The sequence below is a fragment of the Cladosporium halotolerans genome, assembly GCF_011745625.1.
Source record: "Cladosporium halotolerans strain TM138-S3 chromosome Unknown Sca9, whole genome shotgun sequence".
Lineage (NCBI taxonomy): Eukaryota > Fungi > Ascomycota > Dothideomycetes > Cladosporiales > Cladosporiaceae > Cladosporium > Cladosporium halotolerans.
Genome location: NW_027191460.1, coordinates 241,584 through 268,568, shown reverse-complemented (window position 1 = coordinate 268,568; position 26,985 = coordinate 241,584). Strand labels below are relative to the sequence as shown.

Sequence of the window (26,985 nt, the reverse complement as noted above, 5' to 3'; positions counted from 1 at the left end):
GCCGGTGGGCTGATATCCGAGGAGGATGACGATGACGATGGTGATGCGCCCTTGCTGGTTTGGCAGGCGGGGAGAAGGGGACTGGAATATGACATGTGAAGACGAGTACGTATAGAGGTCGAGGGAGCTTGCCTCGCTAGAGGACTTGCCCTTACCGGCAGTGCATGTGGCACTACGTACGGCGCCGGTGAGAGCTTCGGCCGTTGTGTGATGCGGCGGCACGGATGGGCGAGCGAGGGAGCTGAAGTGATGGATGGAGCTTGAGCTTGAGCTTGAGCTTGAGCTGGGCCGTGAGATTCAGCAGAGCAGAGGGAGCAATTGCACGATGAGGTGAAATCGGCTTGGGGCGTAGAAGAGGAAGTAGCAGAAAAAGAAGGAAGCCGTAGCATTAGCCAACCCCACGCATAGTCTAATCTCTGTCTGTCTGTCTGTCTGTCTGTCTGTCTGTCTGTCTGTCCGCCCGCCGTGCAGAACAGACGCAGTGAAGCAAGCGAACGAGAAGAAAAAGAATCGAAAGCAGAACAGAGCCATTCCCATTGATCGAGCGCACCCAGCTGTTTCGTCAAAGGGAAACGGAAGGCGGTTCTGCGGAAGAGTACACGAAGAGGACGAGCTTTCTCGAGAAGAGGAGGAAGAGGAAAGAATCAAGGAAAAAAAGAAAAGAGCAGTGAGCTTTCCCCCCTTTCCCTCTCTCTCTCTCTCCCTCTCTCAATCAGGAAAGAAACACAAAAGTTCAGATATGCCAAAATAGAGAGGAAAGCAACAGAAAGCAAGTGCACAGAAAAAACTCCGCTCCGAATTTACTCCCGCCGGTTTGCCCCCCCAAATTCGAATGTGAACGCCGGTTGATTTTAAGAGAGGAAAAAAGAGCAAGGTTGTGCCCAAGATGCAAGCGCTTAGTAGTCCAGTCGGGTGGGTGGTTTCTCTCTCGCCGCCGCGGTAGCGAGCGTAGACGAAGTGTAAAGTATTCAAGAAAGGTGGTCTTTTTCTCTTGCGTAAGCAACAGCGACAACCAAAGAGTCGGCCAAGAAAAAACAGGGCTGGAGGAAACAACAGAAATAAGGTGCCCGCTCCTTTGTCGCTTTGCTTTGCCGAAAGCCCGTTTCCGTGGAGAAGGAAAATGATTGTGACCTGTATTGCTGCTCCGCTAACACCTCTGGTCGCTTTTTGTGGTGGAGAGCGAAGAGGTGGTTGTGTGTGGGTATCGAATCCCTTTGTCGAGTGAAAAGTGGAAGGTATGCTCGCGCGTCGTTCGTGTCCTCGTTCGGGTGAGTCTGGGGTCTGCGTGTCGATTGTGGGTGTGGTGTCATTAGAAGAAGTGTGTGTGAGGCTTGCTAGACTCGTGAACCTCCATCTCCTATGAGGGGGTCAGCATTGTCCAAGTCTCAAATCAAACATCAAGTAACGTACCATTTTGAATGTGTTGAGCTCCTCCTTGATCTGCTGAGCCAGAATTGGAGTCAGACGGTTGCAAGTCGCAATGTCACCTCTGCGGTCGTAGTCCGAAGCGCTCCAAGCATCGTGGAATTGAATGCGGGGAGAGAAGGTGATGCCCTTTCCGGTGGGAGTGGCAGGCATGCTCCTGTTGTTGGTCATGGAAGCGATGCGAGGTTGACTGAAGTAGTCGTTGGTAGCTCCGTCGCGGAAAGAAGCACTGCGAGTGGAGCCGTCCTTGGGTGTGCTAGGCATGGAAGATGCTGGGCTGTCGAGCACGTGAGGGACCTCGGTAGGGCGAATGTCTGGAGAAGCGGTAGGCGAAGAGGTGCCGGAGCGCTTGAGGATACCCTTCTTGACAGCAGCAAGGACTTCAGCGCGGTCCTTGTCGCTTCCAACAATACTGCGCCTGGTGTCCGAATTAGAGCCTTCGGCAGAAGGCCTTGCGGAAGCATTCACAGCATCAATCGAGTTGCGCTCCAGCTTGGGGAAGCCAGTAGCGCCACCGCTCTTGTCATCCAACTCGGCATTGACGTTCACCTTCTGCCTTTCAGCCTCGACTGTTACCATCGAGACTTGAGCCATGGTCGGCTGAAGAGGAGCGCTGTTCTGCATCTGGACCGGTCCGTCTGCGGCAGGCACTCCAATGACGGACTTGGGTCTGAACAAGCCTTTGATGCTCCTAGCACTCTTCTTGGCACCCTTGCCCATCTTTCTCAACATCATCGAAGCCGAGGAGGCTGTGGAGGAAATGGAAATGTTGTCAGTGGATCCAGTGAAACCGCCTTGGCCGGAGTAGATGTTAGCACCGATACCAGCGGCCTCCTGCCTCCTGGCAATCTCCAGCTGCTCCGGGTCCAGTTCGTCCTCTGGGCGCGGAGGCTGGGCCTCTCCAGTTTGCGGTGCTGTAGAAGCATTGCCCTCTGCTCTCCTGAGCTCCTGCGCAGTTCCAAAGGAGAAAGCGCGGCGTAAACGCGACTTCATGCCCTTGTTCAGATCTCTGTCCGACACTGCGGCCAAATGTTGAGCGGCTGCACTCGGAGGCGCGGGTGCTCGGGTTACCGAGGCATACGATCTGTGCTTGGAGGGGCCAGAGGGGGTAGGCGCGGCGGCAGGTTGAGTGTCGCTGGTTTGTCGAGAAAGTGGCGATGGAGCGGCCATTCGCTTGTTCGGGTCGGAGGCACCCCTAGGAGGAACATTGACGGTCTTCTGGCTGGTGGGAGCATCACTGGCCTTGACGCTGGTAGCCTCTGAGATTGAGTTATTTCGCTGAGCAGCCTCAGCGCCGTCTCGGCTGCCGATGCGCTGATGAGAGCCGACAGGGCGAATTGTGGTCGGCGTGGAGACAGTGCTAGCACTGCGGCTTGACGTAGGTCTCTGCGCACCAGCAGCTGTCTGAGCGTCGCCATTGGTCATTGCAACGTGTGTGTCGATGGTGTTCAGGCTACGCCTACGATAGCGTTTGGCCAATTCCGTGTTTCCTGACCTCGGCACAGCAGCGTCGTCAGCGCTGACCTGGCGTTCTATCGCGGGTGTTGGCTGCGAGAGCAAGTCTGCGGCAGCCGCGCCAGGGGTGACTGGAGACACGGCACCGTTAGGCGCTGCTGCCTTCGGGACTGAGGTGCTCGAGTTGGTGCGGCGGGCGACCCGCTTGTAGCGATCAGGTGATGGCTTTGCGGGCTGCTCAAATGTGTTCAATGAGAGATCCGGAACGCTCGACAATGTGATCAGCGACTCCGCCTGTGTGCCGATGACAGAGTCATCCTTCGATGACGACGCATCGGATGATGATGCAGTCGAGGTCGAAGCCGACTGCGAGTGGGTTGGCCTCTGGACACTGAGCAAATTTTGTCCACCACTAGGTGCAGAAATCGTCCGCGACTCTTGTCGCAGGTGAGGCGTAGACTGGAAGGCATAAGGTTGCACGGGCGATGCTGTGTTCCTGTATGCCGCATTGTTTGTGCCGTTGTACATGCTCCTGGGCGCCTGGCCGAGGCGAGGCGACTGTTGTGGAGGGCCCTGGAAGGCTTCGGAGGAGGAAGGTCGAGATTGCAGCATCGTTACCGTGCTGGAGGATGTCATGGGCAGGGTGAGTACCTCAGCCATGGAGTCTGTGGAGTGTGCGGATCGGAGCGAGTGGTGGTCGAAATGGATATCGGTGTGGGGGTGGTCAAGGGAAGTACGGATATTATCTGAGCCTGCGGGTGGTCAGTGATGATGGTCTCGAATGGTCGATGTTGAAAGGCAGAATGCGGTGGAACCGTGCAAGGAGTGAAGGAGGTTCAATGGCCGATAGGGTGAAGTGAGAGGCGGCACATGGTCAGGCGGGCCCCTGTCGGCAGGCGAGAAGGCGGCTCTGCTCGGTTGGTCGGGACGCGGTGCAGGGGTGGAAGAGGAGGTGTTGGGGTCTTGTTTGCAGGTGTGGCAGAGGGCGGTGGAGGCATTGGAGAGAGGGTGGCAGCATACCTGATCGGCGGACGCTTCAACCCGTCGAGGGTGAAGAGAGGCAGCAGGAGGGATTCTGCCGAAGCAGACAGGCGTCGGGCCTCAGAACGACATGGAGAGGGCGAGGCAGCGAGCGTTGGCGGCGACGAGTGCGGCGGAGTGTGCAGACGGTGCAGTCGGCGGGTGTGGGTGTGCAGGTGGGCGGTGGGCAGGTGGCAGTTGAGCAGTGCTCCTGACGCTCTCCTGGTGTTTAGGAATGCTGGCCGTGCTCTCGGCAAGGCCCAGGGCGACGCGGGCGACAACAACGGCGGCGCGGCGGTGGCGAGACAGCAGACGGGTGCTGAGTGGGCGTCGGGCGGTGCTGGGGGGGATGAATATGCAGAGGAAAGCAAACGGGGCGCGGTGGAGCGGAGAGGAGGAGTGGTGGGTGGTGGTAGAGGCGGAGGTGGTGGTGGCAGCCGTCGTTGCTCGGCGAAGAGCAGCGAGCGAGGGCTGCGTGCGTGCGTGCGTGCGTGGTGCGGCTTGCTGCTGCTGGTGCTGCTGCTGCTGCTGCTGCCCTGGCGGCGGGAGGGCTCAGGCTGCAGGGTGCAGGCAGGCCGAGCATGGACTGGCTCGTGGCCTGCACCTGCGCCTGGCTCGCCGTCGCCGTCGCCGTTGCGCGATGCCGCCCTGCTAGTCGCCCCTAGCCCGCCTGCTAATCACTGCGCGCTGCCTAAGGGACTATTCTATTCTTGATGAATCGCCGTCGACTCGCTATCGCCCGCCCTGCCTCCTGCCCGCGGCCTTCATCTGCGCAAGCGTCTTCACATAGAGCACGCGCGCCGACGCTCCCTCGCACTCCTCCTCTCGCCCTCCTCTCGCACTCCTCACGCACTCGCACCGCCCTTCACATGCCCGCGATGCCCTGTCCGCCGCCCGCATGCGGCCTGCCATTCTGTGCATCTTAGACTTCCCGCCCGCCCTCGCACAATCCAGCACTCCAGCAGGGCACGCCGGTGCTGGCCTGCTGGCCTGCTGGCCTGCCTCCACCTGCAGCGGCACGCGCGTGTACAGTAAGGTACCTTAGGCTGGCTCGCTCTGCAAGCTGCTGGCCCGTAGCTCGCCGTGCCCTCGCCGGCGGCAGGCATCAGCAGCAGCAGCGCGAGCACCTTGTCGTCGCCCTCGTGCCCGCCGCGCCAATCACGCCGCGATACGAGGCCCCCGTCCGCTCGCCTTCGTGTTATCTGCAAACCTCCTCCGCTCTCGTGCTCCACCCTGCATCGCCGTGTCGACTGAGCGCTCTCTACGGCCGTGTTGCTGGAGGCCTCATGCCGTCAGTCGCGACCTTAGTCTCCAGCCCACATCCACAGTCGGACCGCAATGGCACGTGGAGAAGTAAGCGAACCGCCAACTTTTTTTGCCTCCTCCCCTGCGTGCCGCTTTACACTTTTGCCTTTTGTGGCTCCTTGCCGCTGCGCCGGGAGCGCGTCCACGCTCTGCTACAACTGCTATATCCGCATACCACTGTGCATATCACGCTCGACTGCCCACAGTGCCTCGCCTCACCTCCCGCGGGCCACCGCAGTATGTACTGTAACCGCGTTGCGCACGCCTCAAGAACAGCTTTGCCGGAGGGCGTCGTCGTATCATCAAATCGTATCGTCAGATCGCCCGTCCCCACTCGCACTCACTTCCGCCGTTCAATACCTTAGCATTTGTTTCTTCACCCGTTGCATCATGGCCTCGAGGCTCGAGCGCGGTGAGCCTGCCCCATCGTCGCGGCCCATGGGCACACCTCACCACCTCAACCTCCGTCTCCACATAAACGTACCGCCCAACGCCTTTTGTGCAAACCTTCTGCCACCATGCGCTTGCCGCGCCTCTGCACAATTCTCCGCCCCGGCCGAGTAGCACTAGGGCGAGCACTTGCAAATGTCGTCAAGCCGCTAGTTGCTTCACTCATCGTTCCACGGACGATCGACGACTGCAGATCCTCCTCTGCGCCCGAAAGGGCACTCGCAGCCCTTGCACCCTGCTTTATCTCCATGCCCGCGTTGCAATCAATTTCTACATCACCTCAATCTCCAAGCCATCTGCCCACCCTCAAACACCTCCCTCACCGCCCGTCGCGGCGCGTGTCTCTCAACCCGCACGCGCCCACCGACGCCCTCTCCCCACAACGCGCACGCCAATCACCTCACCAGACAGCCTCCTCGCCGAGAAAACGCGTCCATCGCTACCAGATGCTACATGCCACCACACTCCGCCGCCCGTCGTCACGCTTCGTCTCGCTTGCTGCGCGCGCGCTTGCGGATCCCACGGCCACCAAACCCCTGCGATCGCGCCTCTCGCCGACTTCCCTTGTTCACCAAAAGCCAGTCTACCCCACGTATTGCGCGTTCAGTCTCACGGCCTCACCCCCGCCAGGCCCGAAGCGGCATAAGCTGAAGAGAGCGTGAGACATCGGGGGCGAGAGATCGGCAGGCCGAGTTTCATGATTTGAGTCTCTGGCTCCCCCTCCGCCCGTCCCTTGTTTTCTTCTCCATCGGGACGCCTGGGGTTTTCGCTAGCCTCTTGTGTCGTGTGGTGTCTGACGTCTTCCAAACTCTGAGGTGACAACCGTACTCTCGCCCGTCGCTCTCGCGCGTAGAAACTGTTTGTCGCCATTGGCACTGACTGCATCGGCTGCAACCTGCACGCGCACGCCGCTCCGTCTCTCGCGATTACGTATCCCGCGCCATCCACCCCATCCCATCCCCATCCCATCCAGCCCGCGCCGGGAGTGGCTTGCAGCTTGCGTCCCATCGCCGCGTCCTGCCCCGGCGAAGCGCCACCCACTCATCCGCCAAACGGGGATAGGATCCGCAACAAGGAAGTCGCGTTGCGCAGGCCAAACCTTCGCGCCCAAAAAACTTCCACTCGACGAGATCCTTGCCTGTGTCCCACCGGGCCCAGCCCGCGGGCGTGGCTTGGGGTCAGATCGAGCTACCGGGGACTGAGAAGGTGGAGGGAAGGCCAGGGACCCTGGGAGAGCGACGGTGCGACGCTTTTGCGGAATCCGCGCGGTGGGTAGGGCAACTGCACTGCACTGTGCTGTGCTGTCGTCTGTAGAGATCTCCCGTCGTCCACCCCACGCCGCGCTTGCGAAGCGAGTCAGGGCTGGCGGCTAGGCGCTGCGAGGTTTGTATGCCTACTAATGTACGCGAAAATCGGCTGCGCAACTGCATATTGTTCGATATATCCACCTCACTTCCTCCATCGCCCCGTCTCATCTGCTCCTCCATCACATGCCCACCATTCCCCGCTCCATCCCAATGCCCTGCTTACAGTACTCCGTCCACCGTACCTGGCCGCGGCCGGGCTGTCCGCCCCCATCCCCGACCCGTTACGCTCTCCATCACCGGCGCCGAACTCTGACCCCGTCCGTCTGCGGAGATCACCGCGCGCCGAATGCGTGCGCACACGCACATGCACATGCACATCTGTATGCATGCATGCATGCGTTGCGTGTCCTCTTCTCTGCGTACACTGTACACGATCCAGCTTCGGCTACTCGCCTGCTCCAGCAATTCCTCAGGAACGTGCGGGCCCGGGATGACCGTAAACATGACTGTGCCGCAACGTCCATTCCACCGTCCAGCAGGGCTTCGAACATACGGTACAGCGCCGTTGTCGACAGCACCGTTGAGCTGCTGCATGTGCGTGTGTGGAGATTATCGTCCTGCGCCCACTGTTGTCGTCGTTGTTGTTGTTGTTGTCCTCCGCCTTCCCTCCCAAATAATCCCACACCCGGATCAATCAATCAGTCGATGATAAGGTCCGGCAAGCCCAATGCGGACACCCACGAAAACACGTGCGTCGACCCGCTGTTCCGCGCGCTTCCATCCTGCTCTTTTCTGCCGATGCTTCGATGTACTTAGACGAGCGGAGACCACCGCGCGTGCATACCCATAGTGGACGAGCTACTTTAGCCGAGAGCCGCAGGCGCAAGCGCAGACGCGGACGCAGGTGCGATCTCGCGGTGCTGGCTGGCTCTGGGTCTACCGGCCATACATCATTCGAGCACGCAGGTTGTGGTGGTGGTATGCCTGACTGCGGTTTCTCCGCAGAGAGGCCCATACCGTGAATGGACGAATGCATGGCAACGCGGCATCGCATTGTTGCCGAGCAAAGCACTCCTTTTGCCGTGCGAGACAATGCGCGCCATATCCAAGGATCATCTCCTCCAAGCCCCGTCCGCCAGGTTGCCAGGCCAGCCACCTCTTTCATCTCAAGTACAGTACGTAGTCGCGGGAGGCCGCACGCCCGCCTCGTAACGCCCGCACTTCAGCGCCCCAGATCCAGATCCAGATCCAGATCCAGATCCCAGATCCCAGATTTCTCCGGCCGGCCAGCCAGCCAGCCAGCCAGCCAGCCGCAGAACCTCGATATGAGGAGATGGGGAGGGATGGGGAACTCTAACAGCGAAGGAAAAGTCTCCTGCTGCAGTGTGGCGCGGGGCTGGATTCGGGGGTTTGGCTTGCTTTTTCGGGATTTTGAGTGCTTGTCGCTGGGTGTGCGGGTATTGTGTACCTGTGCTGCGGCCTGCTTGTAGTGTGCATGCGACAAGTTTTCTGTGGTGGGTTGGTTGGGGCCATTGTTGGTGGGACGGCAAGCCAGGATCTGGTGTGTGGGAGATCGTTGGCGGGCTGGTGGTCGGGTTTGTGGGGTGGAGGTGCAGTGTAGGTAGGTACATATAGGTATCTTGTGTGCAGAGGTGCTTGGCTTGTTTGGTGATCAGGGTTGATCGAAAGCATTCTGGTTTTGTGGTTTGTGAAAGCGTTGTGGTTCGCGCGAAAGGATACTTGATCGATTTGGCGGTTTCCTTGGATGGTTGGCCGTGCGTTTCGAGAGGAGGCCAGTGAATTATTATGTTCAGGCTGTCAATGCTAAGCATCACAATTCGCTGTGCTTTTCCGGAGTTACCTTGCAGTAGTTCCTTGTTCTGTTCATGAACAACTTTGTACCGTGATCGCCTCCAATGACGAGCCGGAATTGGTGGCTGTGCAACTGTTCTGGGAACAAATGGACTTGATATCAGCGAGAACATCGTTTCTTGGGTGTTCAGCCACGCTGTGTAACGGACTTTGATAATTTCATATTTCCATCGTACATTGGCACATTGCTTTTGGCAGGACACTAAGCAAATTACCAGTCGTACATTCCCAGGCTAGAACGCTGCAGTCAATCCCAACCAAACTTCCCATGACCGAAACATGAGAAAAGCAGAGCTTAGGGTATAAGATATCATCATGAACGCAAATCCACCGCCTGTCCTAAGACCGCTTGCAGCCAAATCCAGTCATATCAACATGCCCCCAACCCCATAAGCAACCAAAGCAACCCCGACTCACCCTCGCCAACCAACCCAAGGCCCCACGCACTCCCAAACCCACCCATCGTTCTACGCCTCCCCTCCCCCCTCCCCGCCCTCCCTCCTAACATCACTCGTAACAACAATCTCCCCCCTCACCTCCTCCCCCTCCTCCACCACCTTCCAATCCGGCCACAACTCATCAACAACCCAACTCCCACACCTCGGCTCGCCGCGCCTGCCCTCCTCCAGCCTCCTCCAAACAGTCGACACAACCCTCCTGCGCTCGCGGTTCGCCCTCGCCCCGAGCTGCACGCCCGTGCCGTGCCGCCCACGGTAGACCGTGATACCGATGTCGCCCGTGAAGATGTTGCGCAGCGCCACGACGACCGGCGAGCAGTCGTCGCCCCACACCGTGCTGTAGCTGTCGTCGCCGGGGTAGTAGATGCGCAGCTCGAGCTTGGCGATCGCGTGCCGCGGGGCCGGGCCGAAGAGGGATTTGATCAGGTCCGCGAGCTGGCTGGGGGAGTCCGGGATGGTTTTGGCGTTGTACGCTGCGGCGGAGGGGAGGGAGGGATTGGGCTGCGAGCAGGAAGGGGGGAGGTAGGCGCGGTGCGTGGGCGAGAAGGTCGTGGGCGTGTAGATACCTGCGAGGTGGACGCTGCGGGCTTGGGAGACGAGGGAGGGCGCGAGGGTGCGGAAGACGTGCAGGCCGGAGGGGTAGGAGAGGAAGAGGCTGGCGGTGCGGGCGTGTTTGAGGTTGAAGTGGGATTTGAGTTCGTGGTGGATTTGCTTGTTGACTAGTAACAGCGACGGGCAGGCGTGGCGGGGTCTGTCGCGGCCGGGAGCATCTGCGAAGCCTGGTATGAGGGGGATGGTGGCGGGACTGGTCACGGAGAGGAGGCTTGGGTCGTAGCTTTCTTCGATTACTGGCTCGTGGTTGAGTGGTATGCCGGGGAAGGGTGAGCGGTCGTTGCCCCACAGGCGATGTACTACGTCTGAACATTCGCCTGTGAGTTTGGCGCTGGATATTGTGATGATGGAACTCGTGAGCAACGTTTCTGAGTATATTTGAAGGCGAAGCTCTGCGGGTAGTTCCAGGAATCGACACCTGGGCTCAGGCGGCTCCATCGTGGGTCGATGTTGTTGAGGGTTGAGTACTTAGGAGTCTCGATTGACAGAATGATGGCTACTTTTGAGGCAAGCTGATCGTAGCATCTGCGTTCACATGATAGTAGAGGTGAGTGATGACAGGCAGGTGTCACCGCGTGTGGCTTGTGTGTGAGTTCGGGCAGTGACGTCGCTTTATCAAATTTAGAGTTTGGATCTTGGGGTAAGCCAAACCTTATTTTCGGGTCCCGGCAGCAACCGATGTAAATAGAAGGACTAGTTCGGTTGCTCTTATACGCACTTGACAGATCGAAAACAGTGGCATCCGCGAACAACAACGAGGACAGCCACTTGAGTCAAACATGAAGCCACCTCAATTTTTTCGAGCCGCCTGCGAGTTGTCTCGTAGTGTGTCTTGACTGCCCAACCGAAACCTCAAAAGGAAGAAGCAGCACGGTATTTCACTAAACTAAATTTGGAAGCTTGGAACGGAATTGATCGTAACACTTATATGGGCAGCTCTGAAAGAGACTTCATGATTGTATTATACAGCTCGATTGTGTCCTCGCATTCTCATTTGCTATCATACAGGGCGCTTCACCGATCGTGACGCCAGCAATCATACACACCCGCAAAGACAACAGCGACGTCCGTCGATCAGGTCGATCTGAGGTTTCCCGCAATCATACGAAAAGGAAAGTCATTAGCATCACCGATCACCACGCATAGCGGTCATCCTCAAATTCCATATCCGCTCCCTCGTTCCAATCTTCATCACCGCTCCTCTCGCTGTCGAGGAAATCTTGTTCAGTGAACATGTTTTCGCGCGGCCGCTGGTTGTCAATGCGGACGTCAACAACGTTACATAATCCCTGCACGAACAACGATGTCCCATTCTGCTCGCCTGCACCAGCGGGCGCTGTGTCTGAGTCGTCATCTGACGCATTTTCCGGCTCAGTAGATGGCTGGCTGTGCTTGACGCGCGTGCTGCGGCGCGTCGGAAGGGGCTTCTCAGTAGGCGAGGAAGCGTCGTCGGAGTCATAAGTGTCGGTATCCCCAGTCGCTTTGTGAGGTGTGACCTGGACATGGCTCACGCGGTTCGGATTGAGAGCGGCGTCGAAGACAACATCGTCTACATCTTTCCCGCCGTTCTTTTCCTTGACTTGCTTGTAGAGCTCAAATTGCCGCTTGGAGCCGTGATATGGATGTGGAGGCTTGCCACGTCGGAGGAAGACTTGTTGTAGCCGAGCAGTCCACGTGTCGCGGAAGCCAGCCCTGTCGCGCCAGGGAATGTCGATGTGTGCTTGGATCGCCAGGTGCCGTAGATCAGGCAAAGACTGCGCGCCTTCAACCAGCGAGCGGAAGAAGTTGGTACCTGCCTCTTGAGACCACTTCTGCAGCTGCAGAAGAGAGACGTGACGCAGAGTTGTTGGCCACGTCGGTACATCTGATGCAGTGAGGAGTTCGTTGTATTCTGGCTCGGCATCGTTGATGGATACTCGCTCACTGTAATAATGGCCATCCACGACAAGCGTCTCTAGTCGGGGACAAGACGTCGCCAGAGAAGTCAAAAAAGCCAAGTTGAGCGTAACGTTGTGGCTCAGGATGAGTTCTCTGAGTTGAGCCCCGTTTTGTAATAGGTAGTCGGTAAGCATGTCGCTGTCAACCTTCCAGCAGTTCACGAGCTCCAGTCTTTCCAGATTTGCAGGCAGTTTCGTCAGAAAGTCATCGCGCACGATATTGCAGGATACAAATGTCAGATCCTTAAGGTTTGGCAGTTTGGCTATGGCCCAAGGCATGTCGAGCACGGTCTCCTCGCCATTCTCGCTCAGGATGGTGGACGCAGGGCTATCTTCAGCGTCATATCCGCAAACCACCAATGTCTCAAGATCTTGAAATGCCTGGCCCTCGTGTACAGATGCCATGGCAGGATAGAGTTGAGATGGATCAGCCACCATGTCGCGACTCCAGCGCCATGTCTTTAGACGCTGCCCATGCTGTGCTAAGGTGGTGAACAGATTTTCAGGGTACCACCATTGTTGAGTCTTCATACGTCTGTATGGTGGCTCATCGATAGGGTTTGTCACCTGCAAGTGACGCAGCTGCGGCAACTCTGCGACAAGCTCGCTCAAGTCAAACAACGGTCTCCCATGTGCAGTATAGCTCAACTTCCTCATATCAATTTCCAGGCTCTTTACTTTGGTGTTGTAATGTATGTAGCGACCGTCCCGAATGCGTAGGAGCTCAAGCAGGCGGTGTGGGTGCAGCGTATTCAGGAAGGCTGGCGAGTAATAATATGCTTCCAGGGCAGGCTCAGCGAAGGCGCGGCATATATGTGCGGCGTTGTGCAACCATGACACGCTGTCGCTGTCGAGAGGCTGCGATGCGAAGACGAAGATGTCGCGCAGTATCGCTGATGGTAGCGATGTCCATTCCGGAATCTTGCCATCGCTGGGTCCTTTAAACTTCGCCGCATCTGCCTTTTCGGCGGCTGTCGAGCGCGGTTTGCGCGTCTGACCGATTATCCTCGTTTGAGTTTTGGGTTTGGCTTTGGCGGCTTTACTGCGTGTCTGTGGGCGATGGGTCTTGCGTGTAACCTTGCGCCTCTTCGGGACGGGCGCTTGGGCTTCGGCTTGAGCGTGGTGGAGCTGGTCGGGGGAGTGGTCGGCTTCTGCGTCGCTAGTCTCGAAGTCATCGTCGGTGTCTGGGTCGACGTACTTCGACCGTTTGCGCGTGGCCGCCTGACGGTTTGAGCGGCGCTTGGTCGCGCCTGGCGCCATGTTGGCGAAAACTGAGGTGGAGATGGTGAAGTGGTGTGCAGGAGGGAAGGTTGGCGACGATTTGGCTGTTGATTGTCGCAAACCAAATGCGGAAGGGACTCCAGCCTTACGCCCGCCAGGCTGCCGTATGCAGGGTCAGGAATGACTGGCAGGGCCGGGCGCTCCCGCTGCGGACCGCGGCTCGGACCCACCCTTGTTCACGACAGACGGCTGCCTGTCATCGCTTGCAATGCACGTGCGTCGGCAACTCTCTCCAGACGACAGCACGTGGATTTACCAGCAACCTGGCGTTACGATTAGACGATCAGCGGAGGTGAGCTGTCAGTGCTGGCTTGAATCTTGCTAAAAGTTCTTATCCCCGCTCAATTCCGTCATGGTGTGAGCATATGCCACACGGCCATCACCCGGGAATCCATACTCGCGTCACACTTTGACGAGTATTGATGAGCCGGGGCAATCTGCTTATTCCTCTCAGCGAACTTGAAGCTTGGTAGGAATCATGCGTTTCCGAGCAGACATTCAGAACATCCACACCTTCACCAAGTTCACCGCCTCGCTTGCCACTCTCGGCCATGTCGCCTGGCTGCGCCTGGATGACCAAGATGTTCGATTCACCGTCGTGCCCGAGAAAGGCACACAGGTTTGGGCAGTGCTATCGACAGACACCATATTCGAGACGTACACGATTCAATCGGCCGCAGCAAACAACACGATCAACCTCGAAGTCCCTCTCGTCCCACTACAACGTGCGCTTAAAAGCGCTCAGAATGCGATTGCAGCCCATATTCGCCTGACGAAGAAAGACAATATCCCCCTACTCAGTCTGACGATCAAAACGACGACGATCAACAGCAGTGCTCCTTCAGCCTTCGCAGATCGGGATGGCAACATTGAAAGCACTGGCGACGATTTTGGCGGCACGGACAGAGAAGGGAGCGTCGACTTCTTTGGTCGCCAGGATCGCGAGACGATCATCAGCCAGGATGTTCCCATCCGTGTGCTCGCCGCGGCGTCCGTCGAAGGGTTGCACGAGCCACGCTGCAGAGAGCCGGACGTGCATATTACGCTACCTAATCTACTCCAGCTGAAGAGCATCAGCGACCGTTTCACAAAGCTAGCCATGTCTACGAAGGCGGGCACACGTGGAGGCTTCAGCAGCGCCAGCGGCCCGCGGCTGGAGCTCAGTGCGAACATGCACGGCTGCTTGCGCTTGGCGCTGAACACCGACGCCATGCGCATCAACAGCTTGTGGACCGGGCTCAACAATCCAGAGCTTGATCCAGATCAGAACGTTGATGGCCTGGGCGGCATTGAGAACCATCCGAGCACACGGATGAAGGCTTTGGGAGATTCTCAAGGGCAGAGCGAGGAAGGATGGGCGACAGTGAGGCTGGATGGAAAGGACTGGGTGAGGGTGCTGAGTGTGGGCAGACTAGGGGGACGGGTGATTGCGTGCCTGTGCCATGAGCACGCGATGATCTTGTATGTGTACTTGAACGGCGACGAGCCTGGAGTCGGCGAGTCTGTGCTGACGGTAAGTAATCCGAGCGGGTGGTAGCGGCGAGAAGACACACGCTGACGAGTCTGCAGTACTACATCTCCTCGTATAGCCAGTAAGGCTGATGAGAGGAGCGCGCAAGGCTGACTCGAGGACGAAGTCTAAACAGGTCGTGGCGTTAACTGGCGCAAGGACGAGGGGTGATTTGCTTTAGCGTAGGCGTTTCGGTGGATGGTGTTCTGTAGCCTTCTTCACACCTCGGCGATCGTTCCGTGACAAACTCTCCTGCTGTTTCCGTGCGCCGCAACGCTTGCTCGATCGCGCAAATGACAGTCTTCAGCCATCCAACCGTCGCACCGCTAGTCAGGGGAAGGCAGCGCGCTGCCCGCGCACGACCGGCTCCGAGGCCCTTCAAGCGCCCGCTGGCCCTGGCCGCCAAGCGCAGGGGCTGTCGCTAGCTCACTAGTCCGGGGCAGAGCGCGCGTGTTGCGGGCTGAGGTGTCTGGCTCGCTGGCTGGCACGGTAGGTCTCACTTCTCCATCCTGCCGCCGACCCTACCGCCGCCTCCTGGTCTGGGCTGCTTTTCTGCGACCGCGACGCAGAGACACATACCGAGCGTGGGACGAGCCGACGCTGCACCTGCCGCCGCTGTCGCCGCTGCACACCTGCACCGCGGCTTTCTGGACCGCGAATACACGGCAACACCGAGCGGGGACTCGCCCCCAAGCCCTTGGATACCTATAATACCACACAGCCTTGCGCGTTGGCCTTAGGCGCCTTCTAGCCCAGGGGCTCGACTGCAGTCGTGTCTCACCCGGCGGCTCTGCTGCACCGCTTCCGGGCGTTGGGCTTTGTTCACAGGGAGAGTTTGGCTGCAAGCTCGCTGAATGCTGCGGGCAAAGAGGCACACGTCACAAGAGCGAGGGATCTAGGGAGGAGCAAACGGCGCGATCGGCCGGCCGAGGACCACGATAGGGAGCGCAGTACCGCGCCGCGCACCAGCGCTGAGACATCCCAGCCGCCGCCATGTTCTCGTCGTCCGCCGACAAGAATGCGCGGCAGACCAGCGGAGGCAAGTCTTTCTTCTCGCGCTCAAAGAAGGACAAAGCGAGCAATGAACCCATGCCTGTCCCGGACACGCCCAGTCTGCCCGCGAGCTATGCCCCGAGCGTGGCATCGAGGCACTCGCACCGGAGCTCGATATCGACGGTCGACCCGGACCACTACCATCAAAGACGATATGACGCCGCGGAGGGCGCATATGGCCATTCGGCGGGTGTGATAGCGAGCGTACCGTACGAAGCCGCATCCAGCAACACTAGACAGCCTGTCCATCTGGACCCGTCCGAAAAACCGAGATCACGCGATCATTCTGCCAAACCAGGCGCTGACTTTCACCAATATCCCACATTCGAACCTTCAAAACCTCTTCCTGGTGTTCCAAGGCCACCAACACATGGAAAATCATCCGCGGGGAGGAGTCTAGATTCAGACATCATCACTCTGAACGGTGGGCCGTACGGAGATTCGCGAGGCTCAAGCGACCACGGGAGCATACGATCGAGTTCGTCCAACGACAGGAGATTCCACACGCTATCAAACGCCAGTCAGGCTTCTTTCCCGCCGGTCAACTTGGATAGCAACTCTCTTCTCCCGCAACTGGCACCTGCACCTACGAAGGAGAGGCAGCGACACGGCGATTATCTGAACACGACCAACCCCTCTGCCTTCTCGAGTCAAACATCATTCACTCCTGACGGGTTCGTCTTGCATAGACCAACAGATGATCGCGTCATTGAGAAAGAGTTCTTGGATTTGATGCTTAAGCGTGGCTGGAAATCACTACCGGAACAAGCAAAAAGGCAAATGGAAGCATATCCGATAAGCAAGAAATGGACCCTGGTACACCAGGATCGGTTGGCAGAATGGCAGGCGGAGCAGAAGAGGCGAATGACCGCGAGGACGACGATCAACGGAAATGAAAACCTGGGCATACTTGGACGTGCCGACGAGGAGGGCAGCCCGGAATGGTTCGTCAGAAGACTCCTGGACAACAGCATTTCGCCCAAGCAGCTACAAAGCTTGTCCGTCTCATTACGAACACAGCCCATCGCTTGGGTGAAGCAGTTCGTGGAAGCACAAGGTCAAGTCGCTCTGGCCAACCTGCTAGGGAAGATCAACAAACGTCAGCAGTCAGGTCCGGCACCCTTAGGAAGCAATGCGAACCACGAGCGCGATCTGGACCGCGAATACGACATCGTCAAATGCTTGAAGTCGCTCATGAACAACAAGTATGGCGCCGACAACGCGCTGCAGCATGATAAGATCATCATGGCCCTGGCAGCCTCTTTGATCTCTCCCAGGTTGAACACAAGGAAGCTGGTCTCGGAAGTGCTGACTTTCTTGTGTCACTGGGCTGACGGACAAGGCCACCTCAAAGTCTTGCAAGCTTTGGATTATCTGAAAGCTCAGCAGGGCGAGAACGGCCGCTTCGATGCATGGATGCGAATCGTTGAAGTCACGGTCGACGGCCGTGGCAAGATGGGCTCCTTGGTTGGTGCGTCGGATGAGGTTCGCTCAGGCGGTATTGGCATGGAGAACCTCCTCATGGAATACGCCGTCGCTTCGCTCTTCCTGATCAACATGGTCGTCGATGCACCTGAGAGAGACCTACAGCTGAGATGTCATATCCGCGCGCAATTCGTCGGCTGTGGCCTCAAACGCATCTTGCACAAGATGGAGGACTTTCAGTACGAGGTCATCGACAAGCAGATTGAGCGGTACCGGGCGAACGAGGCGATCGACTATGAAGATATGCTCGAGCACGAAGGCAGCTCCATGGTCGACTCGGTCGAGGGCGAGGGTAAGGATCTTAACGATCCGGCCCAGATCGTGGAAGTAATTCAGCAGAAGGTCGGCGGCACAAGAGCTGGTGATTACTTCTTGTCGGCTCTGCAACATTTGCTTCTCATTCGCGACAATGCCGGCGACGATCGACTGCGCATGTTCCAGCTGGTTGACAGCATGCTGTCGTACGTGGCCATGGATCGAAGGCTTCCAGACATGGATCTCAAGCAATCTCTCAATTTCACTGTGCAGAGCTTGATGGACAAGCTTTACACAGACGGCGAGGCTCGGCAGGCTCGAGAGGAAGCGCACGAGGCCCGCCTCGTAGCTGATGCTGCAGTTGCTGAGAGAGATGAGATGAAGGCCCAGGTCGAACTCGGAGCCGACGGACTCGTCGCGAAGTTGCAGAAGCAGCTGGAAGAGCAGGCCGCAATCATCGATCTTCAACAGCGACAAACGGAGGCTTTCAAGGCAGAGCTTGCGGAGCTTCAACGTGTGCGTGCCATGGAACTGCAGCGGAACGAGCTTGAGACAAGAGAATTGTACCTCATGCTACGTGATGCACAAGACATTGCAGCCTCCAACGCAAAGAACGGCAAGGGCGGAGAGACTGACCCTGCTCGTTTGGCTGGTATCATGGACAGGGAGCGCCTCATGGATCGCCTTGAGATGCAGCTCGAGAGAGCGAAGACTCAAGCCAAACTTGAGGGCAAGGTCTGGCAACAGGTCAACCCGTCTGACAAACTCCGCGAATTGCGTGAGAAGATGGAAGGCGAGAATGGTGCCATTGCACCGGACGCCTTGCCGGAGCACATGCAGTATCTCGGTACTGCGCCTCGTTCCAAGAGCGGAATTCACAGGAAGCCAGTCGGCGGGCAGCGATCGAGCAAAGAAGAGGAAGACTTCGAGCTCGACGACGAAGGCACTGTCATTGAGAAGCCGAGGATCGTCGAGTTCAAGAAGCCCAAGGTTCCCTCTGCGATGGCCAACGGCGTGCTTTCGGAGCTCACGAGTAAGACGCAGCGCATCGATGGTTCAGATGACGAAGGCGACGGTATCACTACTGGACCCAGTCATCCAAGCCTCGAGAGCCAGAGCCCAAAGACGCCGGAAGACCCAGAACATCCCAAAGACAAGTTCGATGGCGCACCACCTCCACCGCCACCACCAATGCCTGGGTTCGATGGCGGCCCACCTCCGCCTCCCCCACCCATGCCCGGATTCGACGGGGGAGCGCCTCCGCCTCCACCTCCTCCACCTATGCCTGGTTTCGGTGGCGGTGCACCCCCTCCTCCTCCCATGCCTGGGTTTGGCGGTCCTCCTCCCCCACCTCCTCCACCTCCGGGCCCTGGTGGCTTCGCTGGTGGACCTCCACCGCCTCCTCCTGGAGCACCACCTCTCCCTGGTGCCAAGAAGGGTGGCTGGCTTCCATCGCCCATCTACAATCCCACTACTACTGTTGGCCTAGGCGCGCCGCGACCTAAGAAGAAGCTTAAGGCTCTGCATTGGGAGAAGATTGATTCGCCCGAGATCACGCTCTGGGCTACGCACACACCCACCTCTGAGATGAAAGAAGAGAAGTACCAAGAGCTTTCGAAGAAGGGTATTCTTGACGAGATCGAAAAGCTTTTCATGGCGAAAGAAATCAAGCAGATCGGTAAGGCCAGTGGAAAGGCCAAGAGCGACAAGAAGCAAATAATCAGCCGCGACCTCATGCACACCATGCAGATCTCTCTCGCCAAGTTCTCGCATCTGGAGGCCGATGAGATTGTTCGCCAGATCATCCACTGCGACAAGGAGATTCTTGACAACGGCAACGTCATGGACTTCCTTCAGCTCGAGCACCTGTGCACCATTCCAGACAATGTCGCCAAGCAGATGGCTCCTTATTCTAAGGACTGGACTGGTCCCGACGCCATGAGCACAGAGCGCGAGGCTGACCCCAACGAGCTCACGCGCGAAGATCAGATCTATCTGTACACCGCCTACGAGCTGCACCACTACTGGAAGGCTCGTATGCGTGCCCTTTCGCTGACGCGTACTTTCGAACCTGACTACGATGAGATCGCTGGCAAGCTGAAGCATGTTGTCAACGTATCTGAGTCACTCCGCGACTCGGTCAAGCTGATGCCTGTGTTTGGATTGATTCTGGACATTGGTAATTACATGAACGACACCAACAAGCAGGCTGTGGGTTTCAAGCTGTCTTCGCTTGCGCGCTTGGGTATGGTCAAGGACACCAACAACGAGTCCACGCTCACGGACTACGTGGAGCGCGTTGTTCGCAAGCAATACCCGCAATACGAGGGTTTCACCGACGACATTGCTGGCGTTCTAACCACGCAGAAGATGAACATCGAGCAACTTCAAAGCGATGCCAAGAAATACATCGACAACATCAACAACGTACAGTCTTCTCTCGACGCTGGAAACCTCAGCGACTCCAAGAAGTTCCACCCGGAGGATCGCGTCAGCCAAGTCGTGCAGCGCAGCATGAAGGATGCTCGCCGCAAGGCCGAGCAAATGCAGCTCTACCTCACAGAGATGAACCGCGTATTCGACGACATCCTCACGTTCTTCGGCGACGACAACAGGGACGACAACGCCCGCCGCGACTTCTTCACCAAGCTGGCCAACTTCGTCAACGAGTACAAGAAGTCGCACGAGAAGAACATGATCCTCGAGGAGACCTGGCGTCGCAACGAGGCCAACATGCGCCGCAAGCAAATCAATGCCCACGCAGCCAACGCCGCTACCACCGGCGATCAGCCGCTCAGTCCCAGCCCTAGCACAGGTGCGATGGACACGCTGCTCGAGAAGCTGCGTGCTGCCGCGCCGCAGACGAGGGACACAAGAGACCGCCGCCGTAGGGCCAGATTAAAGGACCGCCACCAAGTGCGCGTCGCCTCAGGCCAGGAGATCCCGGAGACTGGCGAGAACGTCCAAGACACAGGGCTCCTCTCTCCCAGCACAGAGGGAGGCCAATCGGAAACCTCGGCCGACCGCGACGGCGCCTCTGAGGGCCAAGCCGAGCAGAAGCAGCCTCCCGTCAGCCCGACGTCAGAAGGCGAGGACATCGCCGACCGCGCCGCAAGTCTGCTCCAGGGTCTGCGCGGCGACGAGGGCGACGGCGGTGTCGGCAGCGTCGGCCGTGATGACAGCCTGCGCGTCCGCCGCCGCCGCGAGAGTGCGGACGAAGAGCGCCAGCGCCGCCGAGCCGCACGGCGACGAGCGGGCAACTCGAGCGTCGACGCACCCGCACCGACCCAGAGCACGATCGCCGAAGAGCAAGAAGGCAACGCTGAAGAGGCAGATGAGAAACCCCTGCCGGCTGAGCCAGCTGCCGGCGCTGAGGCAGAAGAGGCGGAGGAGAAGCCTTTCGATCCCGACGACGGAAAGCTCCCAACTCCGACCACGATCGTCGTGCCGCCCAGCCCTACTCAGAGCGAGCGGAAACTGTCACTGAAGGACGGCGAAGACAAGCCGGAGTAGATCTAAGCGAGGGCACCACAGAGCATGCATGCTGTTTCGTTTTTCCTTCCCCTGTTTTGCGCTGACCTCTTGGGATACACATCTCTTGCTTCGCCATTTCCACACTCATGCGTTGCAAGCGCAGGCGTTGTCCCCTTTGCATTTTCTCTCATTCCTCAAATTTTTCTTAACATTGACTTTTTGGTTCTGGTCCGACTTCTGGGAAGAGTCAGGATGGGTTCTTCTTATTTAGAGGGGGATCGGAACCCCTATGCGTTTATTGTGATACAGACAGGGCCTGTGACGGCTTTCTCTTTAGCGTTTTTATAATTCGAGACGAAACCTTTGTGAACATTCGATCGATGTACACCTTTTGTTGTGAGTGAAGTGTCAGATCGCAAACGTTGACTGGATAAAGTCGTAGAGCCGTGTCATGTTGTCATAACGCCCGAGTGGACTGGTTGGTGAATGTGGATGAGATTTCTCAGCGTGAATTACAGTTCACTTCATCGATCAACAACAGCTTTCGATGATGGCACCAAAATGAAATACAAACAGGGATCATGTATTGTGTTATCATCAATTAAAATCGTATAGAATGCATTACATAACTCCTAACCCTCGACTGCCGAGCTGCCCATATCAACAAGAGAGCATCTACTCGACATCCACCTTCCTAATCTCCACAAACTCCCCATTCAACTTCGGCACAGTGACGCGCAGCACGCCGTCCTCCAACTTCGCCGTGATGCCCTCAGCGTCCACTTGCGCCGGATTCGCCCTGCTGCCCAATCTCACACTGCGCTCGAACGCGCCGACCTTCCTCTCGTCCAGCGCCAGCGCCTTCAACAGCTCCTCGTCGCCTGGCCTGTAGATCACGCCCGCGACGTTCAGCTCCGACTTCTCCGCGTCCCAGCTGACGCCCACGTCCTCTTTCTTCGCGCCGGGCAGCGAGACATGGATCACGTACGACGAAGGCGTGTCGAAGACGTCGGCTTCGGGCTTGAAGTCTTCGGACTTGGCGGCGCTATCATTGTTGTTGTTGGTGGTGGTCGCGTTGTCGCCGCCGAACAGGCTCTCGCTGAACATCTGCGCGAGGTCTTGCATGAAAGGCGGCGCGCCGCCGGCGGCGAAGTTGGGGCCGAAGGGGCCGCCGCGTCCGCCCCAGGGTCCTCCTCGTCCGCCGCAGCGGCCGCGACGGCCGCGGTGGTGAGGTGGCGGGCCGTGACCGTGGTGAGAGTGTGGGCCGGGGCCGTGGTGAGGGGGAGGAGGGTGGTGAGGGTGCGGTCCCTCAGGGAAGGGAGGTGGTGGGCCACGGGGCTCGGATGGCCCAGCCTGAGGCTCCTCGGATGGAGTCGAGATGGGCGGATCTTGAGCCTCGGTCTCGTTTGCGGGCGGCGGGCCAGGCGGTGGCTGGTTGAAACCGTGACGACCGTTTCTACCGCCGCGATGCGGGAAGGGCTGGAATGGCCACTGAGCCCATGGATTGAAGTTGTCGTTGTTGTTGTTGTTGTCGTCGTCGTTCGATTCGTTGTTGTCTCGATTGGCGCTGGAGGCTGCGTTGTTGAAGCCTTGACCTTCGAAGTTGGCGACCCAATCCCAGAAGGGAGCAGTTTGATTGTAGTAGCGTACTGAGGGCATGATTGATGTGATGTAAGGATAAGATGAGAGGGAGTGAAAGAGGAGAGGGTAATAGAGGAGCTGACGCCACACTTATAGACCTACCGTTGAGATAGGCAGACTAGGGACTACGCAATCAGCCTCCGAGTCACACACGGGAGAAGAGAGAAGTATCGTGAAGGAAGTAGAAGATTAGGCAGACGCTTTCCGCGTATATGTGCAGGAAGAATGCTTATCACTCGCCCGCGAGGTGTACGTAGACCTGCTTAGCGAGTTGCCTAGGGCTTAGCTGTGGCGATCGTGTGGCGAAACGTGGAGAAGAGATGACGCCACACGCCACATCGAGAGATCTGGAGAAATCCTGCTCAAAGATAAGATAAGATAAGATGAGGGATGCCAGATTAGATAAGTGGATAATCTATCCTACTCAGATAACCGAAGCGATCCGCAACTCTCCACCTACACCCCGCATGCTTATTTGTCAAAACATCGTCTCGATTTCGATTGAAGGACCGACATTTGGTCTTCTAGACCTTGATACGTCACTGAAGTGGGCTGTAGTGGGCTGATCGGTCTCATCTCCCTCCGACTATTATGCAAACACGGGTCAAAGGAAGGCCAATATCAGCAAGAAACACACGAGATGCCTGAACTTCAAGGCAGGGTTGGAAATCGTCATGATCGGGACCGGGCTGGAGCTGCGGCTGATCGACTTTGTATGTTGGTAAGCATTGAGGTTCCTCAGTATAAGATGATACCCTTCCCCTCTCGGGAATGCATAGCAATTTCGAACTCGTTCAATCAAGGTTCGATTTCGTACTTCTTTCATCCATTGATATTCTGCGTACCGAATAGGCATCCACCATGTCGACTGAACGCTTCCCACTCCCCTCCGAGGGCATCAAAGGAGGCAGAGACAGCGACACCGCCACCGCAACCTGCTTCTGCGGCAGCGTGCAAATCCTCTTCGTAAGACCATCCACTCGTCTCTTCCCTGCCAATCGCTCAAGCACTAACCTAACGCCACCCCAGCCCCTCAAAAAGCCCGGCTACGTCGACTCCTTCATCTGCAACTGCGCCGACTGCCGCAAGATCACCGCCTCGATGTTCGCCTCCAACTTCATCGTCAAAGACTCCGCGACGCAGCACGTGCGCGGCCGCGACAAGCTCACCAAGTTCGCGCAGAGCAAGACGATCGCCAGCGGCAACACGATGGAGAACCACTTCTGCTCCGTCTGCGGCACGCTGATGTACCGGATTTCGTCGGGTTTCCCGGGCATGCTGATCACGAGGATCGGCACGGTCGATGACTTTGATCTGCATGAGACGGCGCTGAAGCCGAGCGTGGAGGTTTTTACGGAGAACCGCGTTTGTTGGTTGAAGGGGGCGGAGGGGGTTAAGCAGGAGAAGGGGATGGGGTCGTTGGCTGGGTAGGTGGAGGTGAGGTTGGGGAGTTTGTGGTGTTGGCGGTTAGCGGTGCTGCGGTTGAGCGAGATTCGAAGTGTTGTAGTCGTAGTCGTTGATAAGGTGTGAAGTATGCCAGAATGAACAAATTGCACGAACAGGGGAATATAGTGTGAATTACTGCACGCAGAATGATAATCTGCTTGTCATTTCGTAATACTTTTGATATCATCAACATCATAGCGAAACGACTTTAGTTCTGCTTGGGGCCCTTGCCAGGCTTGCTAGGCTTCACGCCCTCCTGCATCCACTCAGACTTGCGGCCGCCGGGGTACTTGGCCTTGCGGCCAGTGTACTTCAGGGTGAAGATACCGCGCTCAATGGAGTTGACGAGAATGTTGCCGGACTTGAAGTAAGGGTAGTTGCTCCAGGTGCCGAGGAACTCGATGGCCTGTGAGGATGAAGTCAGCAACTGTTCACTACTCATCACGGATAATGTGGTACTTACGCCGTCATCTTCAGGGTGAACGTCGAAGAAGCCGACCTCCTCGATGTTGTTGCCAGCAGGGTCCTTAGGAAGGCCGGAGACGTCGATGATGCGGAGACCAGAGGCGTAGTTGGATTGGTAGGAGAGGCCTTCGAGAGTCTACAAAATGTCAGTATGAACGAGCGGGAAGAGATTATAAAAGGTAGAAACTCACGTATTGGTTGTGGTCGATAGACTGCTCAGGGGACTGGTAGTAACCAGTGTTGACCGGAGCCTCGAGGTTGCTGATATCGAAGATGTAGGTGGTGGTGTGGTTCACAAGACCGCCGATCTCTCCGGCAGGAGGGCCAGCCTGGTTGAGCTCGTCGAGCTCGTCGTCAAGGAGCAGGAAGGTCATCGCCTCGTCGACGATCCAGCCCTGGTGAGAGTACTCGTTTCCGATGTAAGGAGTCGAGCTGATAACACTGGGGTTCGACTTGTCGGTGGTGTCGTAGATGGTCAGAGTGTCCTCGTTGTAGCCGAAGCAGATCTCACGACCGAAGTACTTCTGAGTGGGACCTCTGTAAATGACGCACTCGGCATCGTGGACGTATCCATCGAGGCCAATGCAGCCCGGAGAGGTGGGGTTGCTTGGGTCCGAGACGTCAACCATGAAGAGACCACCGGCGCATGCTGTGTTGCGCGAGTTGGCACCATCACGGCCACCGACGGCGTAGATCATATCGACCTCAGGGTGGGCGACGAGGTTGTGAGATGCACCGAAGCCATCGAAGTGGGCGGTGAGGTCCCTCTCGTTCTCAAAGACGACCGGGTGCTTGGGGTCGACATCGAGAAGGTTCTTCAAGTCGAAGATCTGAAGACCGTGGCCGGTGGCCTCAGAACCGATGTAGACATGGTCCTTGATGACCTTCATGTCTCGCCAGGAGACGATGCCGGTGTAAGTGTCAAGTCTGCCCAGGTACGAGAGCTTGCCGTTCTTCTTGATCTCGACGAAAGCGACGCCATCGGTGTGGCCGACAATGCCATACTCGCGGCCGTCCTTGGAAGTCCAACCCCAGACATCGTTACCACGCATTTGCGTAGCACCGAGATCCTCGTGGCTGATGAAGTCCAGCAGGTCCACGTTGTTGCAAGGGTACTCTCCGGCAAAGCCGTTCTTGCACTTGGACGCAGTCGGGCCCTTCTTGTATTTCTTGTTGCCGTCGAAGACACCGCGTGCCTCGGCCCTCTCCCATGATTTTGCCTTAATCTCCATCATCTCCTCCATGCTGGCGGCAGCCACCGTAGTGGCGCCGATGATACCGGCAGCGAGCGCAGCAGTGATCTTCATCTTCACGAGTTTCGGGGGGCAGGTGTAGTAGGGGAATAAGGTATCTGACGAGATGTCCGAGACGCCTGGTCCCGGACGACAGTCTATATAGTACTCATGTCGGGCATGGCTGTGTCTACACCCACGGCACCTCCGAGGTGCATATCTCTTGGGTCCCATGCAAACCTCACGCTTAAGTCTTGGTGATAGTAACAACAAGCATACTTATCTCTTGGTCTCTGCAGCCTCGGAGTTTGCCTTGGCGCCTTCCTGAATCATCATGGTGGCCGCCATGGGGGCGGAGCAGAACGGTATGAGGGGGCTCAGAAACAAGGTCTGTTTGGCATGCCGTCAAATTGCGTCTATCGCACCGAGCCGGGTTGCACGGCCGCTCCCCACCGCAATCAGAACTTGGCATGCGCGACAAGACTTGAGGCTCAAGCAGTGCAGCCAACGGCACATGGTATGGCTGGAGTCTGGCGAGTCCGAGTCGGGGGAAGAGGTGTTGGCAGCTTGGCCGCCAAGCTGCACGGGACTTCACCAGTCTGCAAAGGGCAGGTTGCAACCGGCTCAGCCAGCGACACCACTCTTTCACGCGGCCGTGGAATACCCCGCGCCTGTATAGTGGCATCCACCCAAGACATTTGATCGCCAAAATGGCGATGCGATTGGCCATGTGTTCGAGATCGGCGGGCTCAAGCAAGCCACCTCGTGCTCTGGCTTCCCTGCAGAAGATCAGGAACGCATAGAGCTAGGTACAGAATGGAAAGATGACATGCAATTCCAAAGGACGCCTTTTGAATAGAAGCCTTGGCATATTGGATTCCGTTGATTGCACGCCGATTGCTACTGGAAACCGTTAGCCTGGAGCTGGAGTCTGTGGTCTCGGCTTTGGAGAAGAGTGCTGTTGACCGGCTCGGTTTAGGAGCAAAGGAATACCGTCTACCCGCGTCCACAAACTTGTCACGCGATCAATGTTTGAGAGCGATGGAGTGGCAACTTGAGTGGGCACTCTGCACAGAGTAGATGGGCAGGCACAACCTTCAAGCTCAACAACACATGACGGAAGCCATCGTCTGCCTCAGTGCCACGGCTTCATACAACTGAGCTTCGTGAAAAACATCAAGCCTGAAAAGGACTTCATGTGCGAGGCGACATGCGAAGCGTCACCGATGGCTCACGGCTCATACCGCAAATATGTTCAGACCCCAATTCAGGAGACTTAGCCAGGTTTGTCTCGACAATCTC

General features: G+C 57.5%; 8 protein-coding genes across 8 annotated transcripts; 3 read left to right on the top strand and 5 right to left on the bottom strand.

Moving 5' to 3' along the window:
- Positions 1-677: 677 nt before the first annotated feature.
- WHR41_03530 (uncharacterized protein) lies at positions 678-4,320 on the bottom strand. The gene is made up of 3 exons (XM_069372136.1): positions 3,901-4,320; positions 1,411-3,632; positions 678-1,357 (listed from the first exon to the last, which is right to left on the bottom strand). Exons 2-3 carry the CDS (start codon positions 3,538-3,540, stop codon positions 1,310-1,312), a joined length of 2,178 nt encoding a protein of 725 aa, XP_069230932.1. The 5' UTR covers positions 3,541-3,632; positions 3,901-4,320; the 3' UTR covers positions 678-1,309.
- A 4,981-nt stretch (positions 4,321-9,301) lies between these two features.
- WHR41_03529 (uncharacterized protein) lies at positions 9,302-10,342 on the bottom strand (the record flags this gene model as incomplete). Its single annotated transcript, XM_069372135.1, has 1 exon — positions 9,302-10,342. The coding sequence occupies one exon, from the start codon at positions 10,340-10,342 to the stop codon at positions 9,302-9,304; it is 1,041 nt and encodes a 346-aa protein (XP_069230800.1).
- A 695-nt stretch (positions 10,343-11,037) lies between these two features.
- WHR41_03528 (uncharacterized protein) lies at positions 11,038-13,101 on the bottom strand (the record flags this gene model as incomplete). Its single annotated transcript, XM_069372134.1, has 1 exon — positions 11,038-13,101. One exon carries the CDS (start codon positions 13,099-13,101, stop codon positions 11,038-11,040), a length of 2,064 nt encoding a protein of 687 aa, XP_069230799.1.
- A 236-nt stretch (positions 13,102-13,337) lies between these two features.
- On the top strand, positions 13,338-14,919 carry WHR41_03527 (uncharacterized protein). The gene is made up of 2 exons (XM_069372133.1): positions 13,338-14,635; positions 14,692-14,919. Exons 1-2 carry the CDS (start codon positions 13,601-13,603, stop codon positions 14,716-14,718), a joined length of 1,062 nt encoding a protein of 353 aa, XP_069230798.1. The 5' UTR covers positions 13,338-13,600; the 3' UTR covers positions 14,719-14,919.
- A 706-nt stretch (positions 14,920-15,625) lies between these two features.
- On the top strand, positions 15,626-20,938 carry WHR41_03526 (uncharacterized protein; the record flags this gene model as incomplete). The annotated part of the gene is made up of 1 exon (XM_069372132.1): positions 15,626-20,938. The coding sequence occupies one exon, from the start codon at positions 15,626-15,628 to the stop codon at positions 20,936-20,938; it is 5,313 nt and encodes a 1,770-aa protein (XP_069230797.1).
- A 636-nt stretch (positions 20,939-21,574) lies between these two features.
- WHR41_03525 (uncharacterized protein) lies at positions 21,575-22,558 on the bottom strand (the record flags this gene model as incomplete). The annotated part of the gene is made up of 1 exon (XM_069372131.1): positions 21,575-22,558. The coding sequence occupies one exon, from the start codon at positions 22,556-22,558 to the stop codon at positions 21,575-21,577; it is 984 nt and encodes a 327-aa protein (XP_069230796.1).
- A 409-nt stretch (positions 22,559-22,967) lies between these two features.
- On the top strand, positions 22,968-23,971 carry WHR41_03524 (uncharacterized protein; the record flags this gene model as incomplete). Its single annotated transcript, XM_069372130.1, has 3 exons — positions 22,968-23,261; positions 23,393-23,506; positions 23,570-23,971. The coding sequence occupies exons 1-3, from the start codon at positions 23,181-23,183 to the stop codon at positions 23,969-23,971; spliced, it is 597 nt and encodes a 198-aa protein (XP_069230795.1). The 5' UTR covers positions 22,968-23,180.
- Positions 23,972-24,090: 119 nt separating this feature from the next.
- On the bottom strand, positions 24,091-25,976 carry WHR41_03523 (uncharacterized protein). The gene is made up of 3 exons (XM_069372129.1): positions 24,643-25,976; positions 24,450-24,587; positions 24,091-24,392 (listed from the first exon to the last, which is right to left on the bottom strand). Exons 1-3 carry the CDS (start codon positions 25,915-25,917, stop codon positions 24,195-24,197), a joined length of 1,611 nt encoding a protein of 536 aa, XP_069230721.1. The 5' UTR covers positions 25,918-25,976; the 3' UTR covers positions 24,091-24,194.
- Positions 25,977-26,985: the final 1,009 nt, after the last annotated feature.

Excerpts from the sequence above, each read along its gene's own strand:
- WHR41_03527 (XM_069372133.1), top strand. The coding sequence starts at position 13,601 with ATGCGTTTCCGAGCAGACATTCAGAACATCCACACCTTCACCAAGTTC. Across the intron at positions 14,636-14,691 it reads TCGGCGAGTCTGTGCTGACG|TACTACATCTCCTCGTATAG; the intron begins GTAAGTAATCCG and ends ACGAGTCTGCAG.
- WHR41_03530 (XM_069372136.1), bottom strand. The coding sequence starts at position 3,540 with ATGGCTGAGGTACTCACCCTGCCCATGACATCCTCCAGCACGGTAACG. Across the intron at positions 1,358-1,410 it reads AGCTCAACACATTCAAAATG|GAGATGGAGGTTCACGAGTC; the intron begins GTACGTTACTTG and ends ACCCCCTCATAG.
- WHR41_03523 (XM_069372129.1), bottom strand. The coding sequence starts at position 25,917 with ATGGGACCCAAGAGATATGCACCTCGGAGGTGCCGTGGGTGTAGACAC. Across the intron at positions 24,588-24,642 it reads CTATCGACCACAACCAATAC|ACTCTCGAAGGCCTCTCCTA; the intron begins GTGAGTTTCTAC and ends GACATTTTGTAG. Across the intron at positions 24,393-24,449 it reads TTCACCCTGAAGATGACGGC|GCCATCGAGTTCCTCGGCAC; the intron begins GTAAGTACCACA and ends TCATCCTCACAG.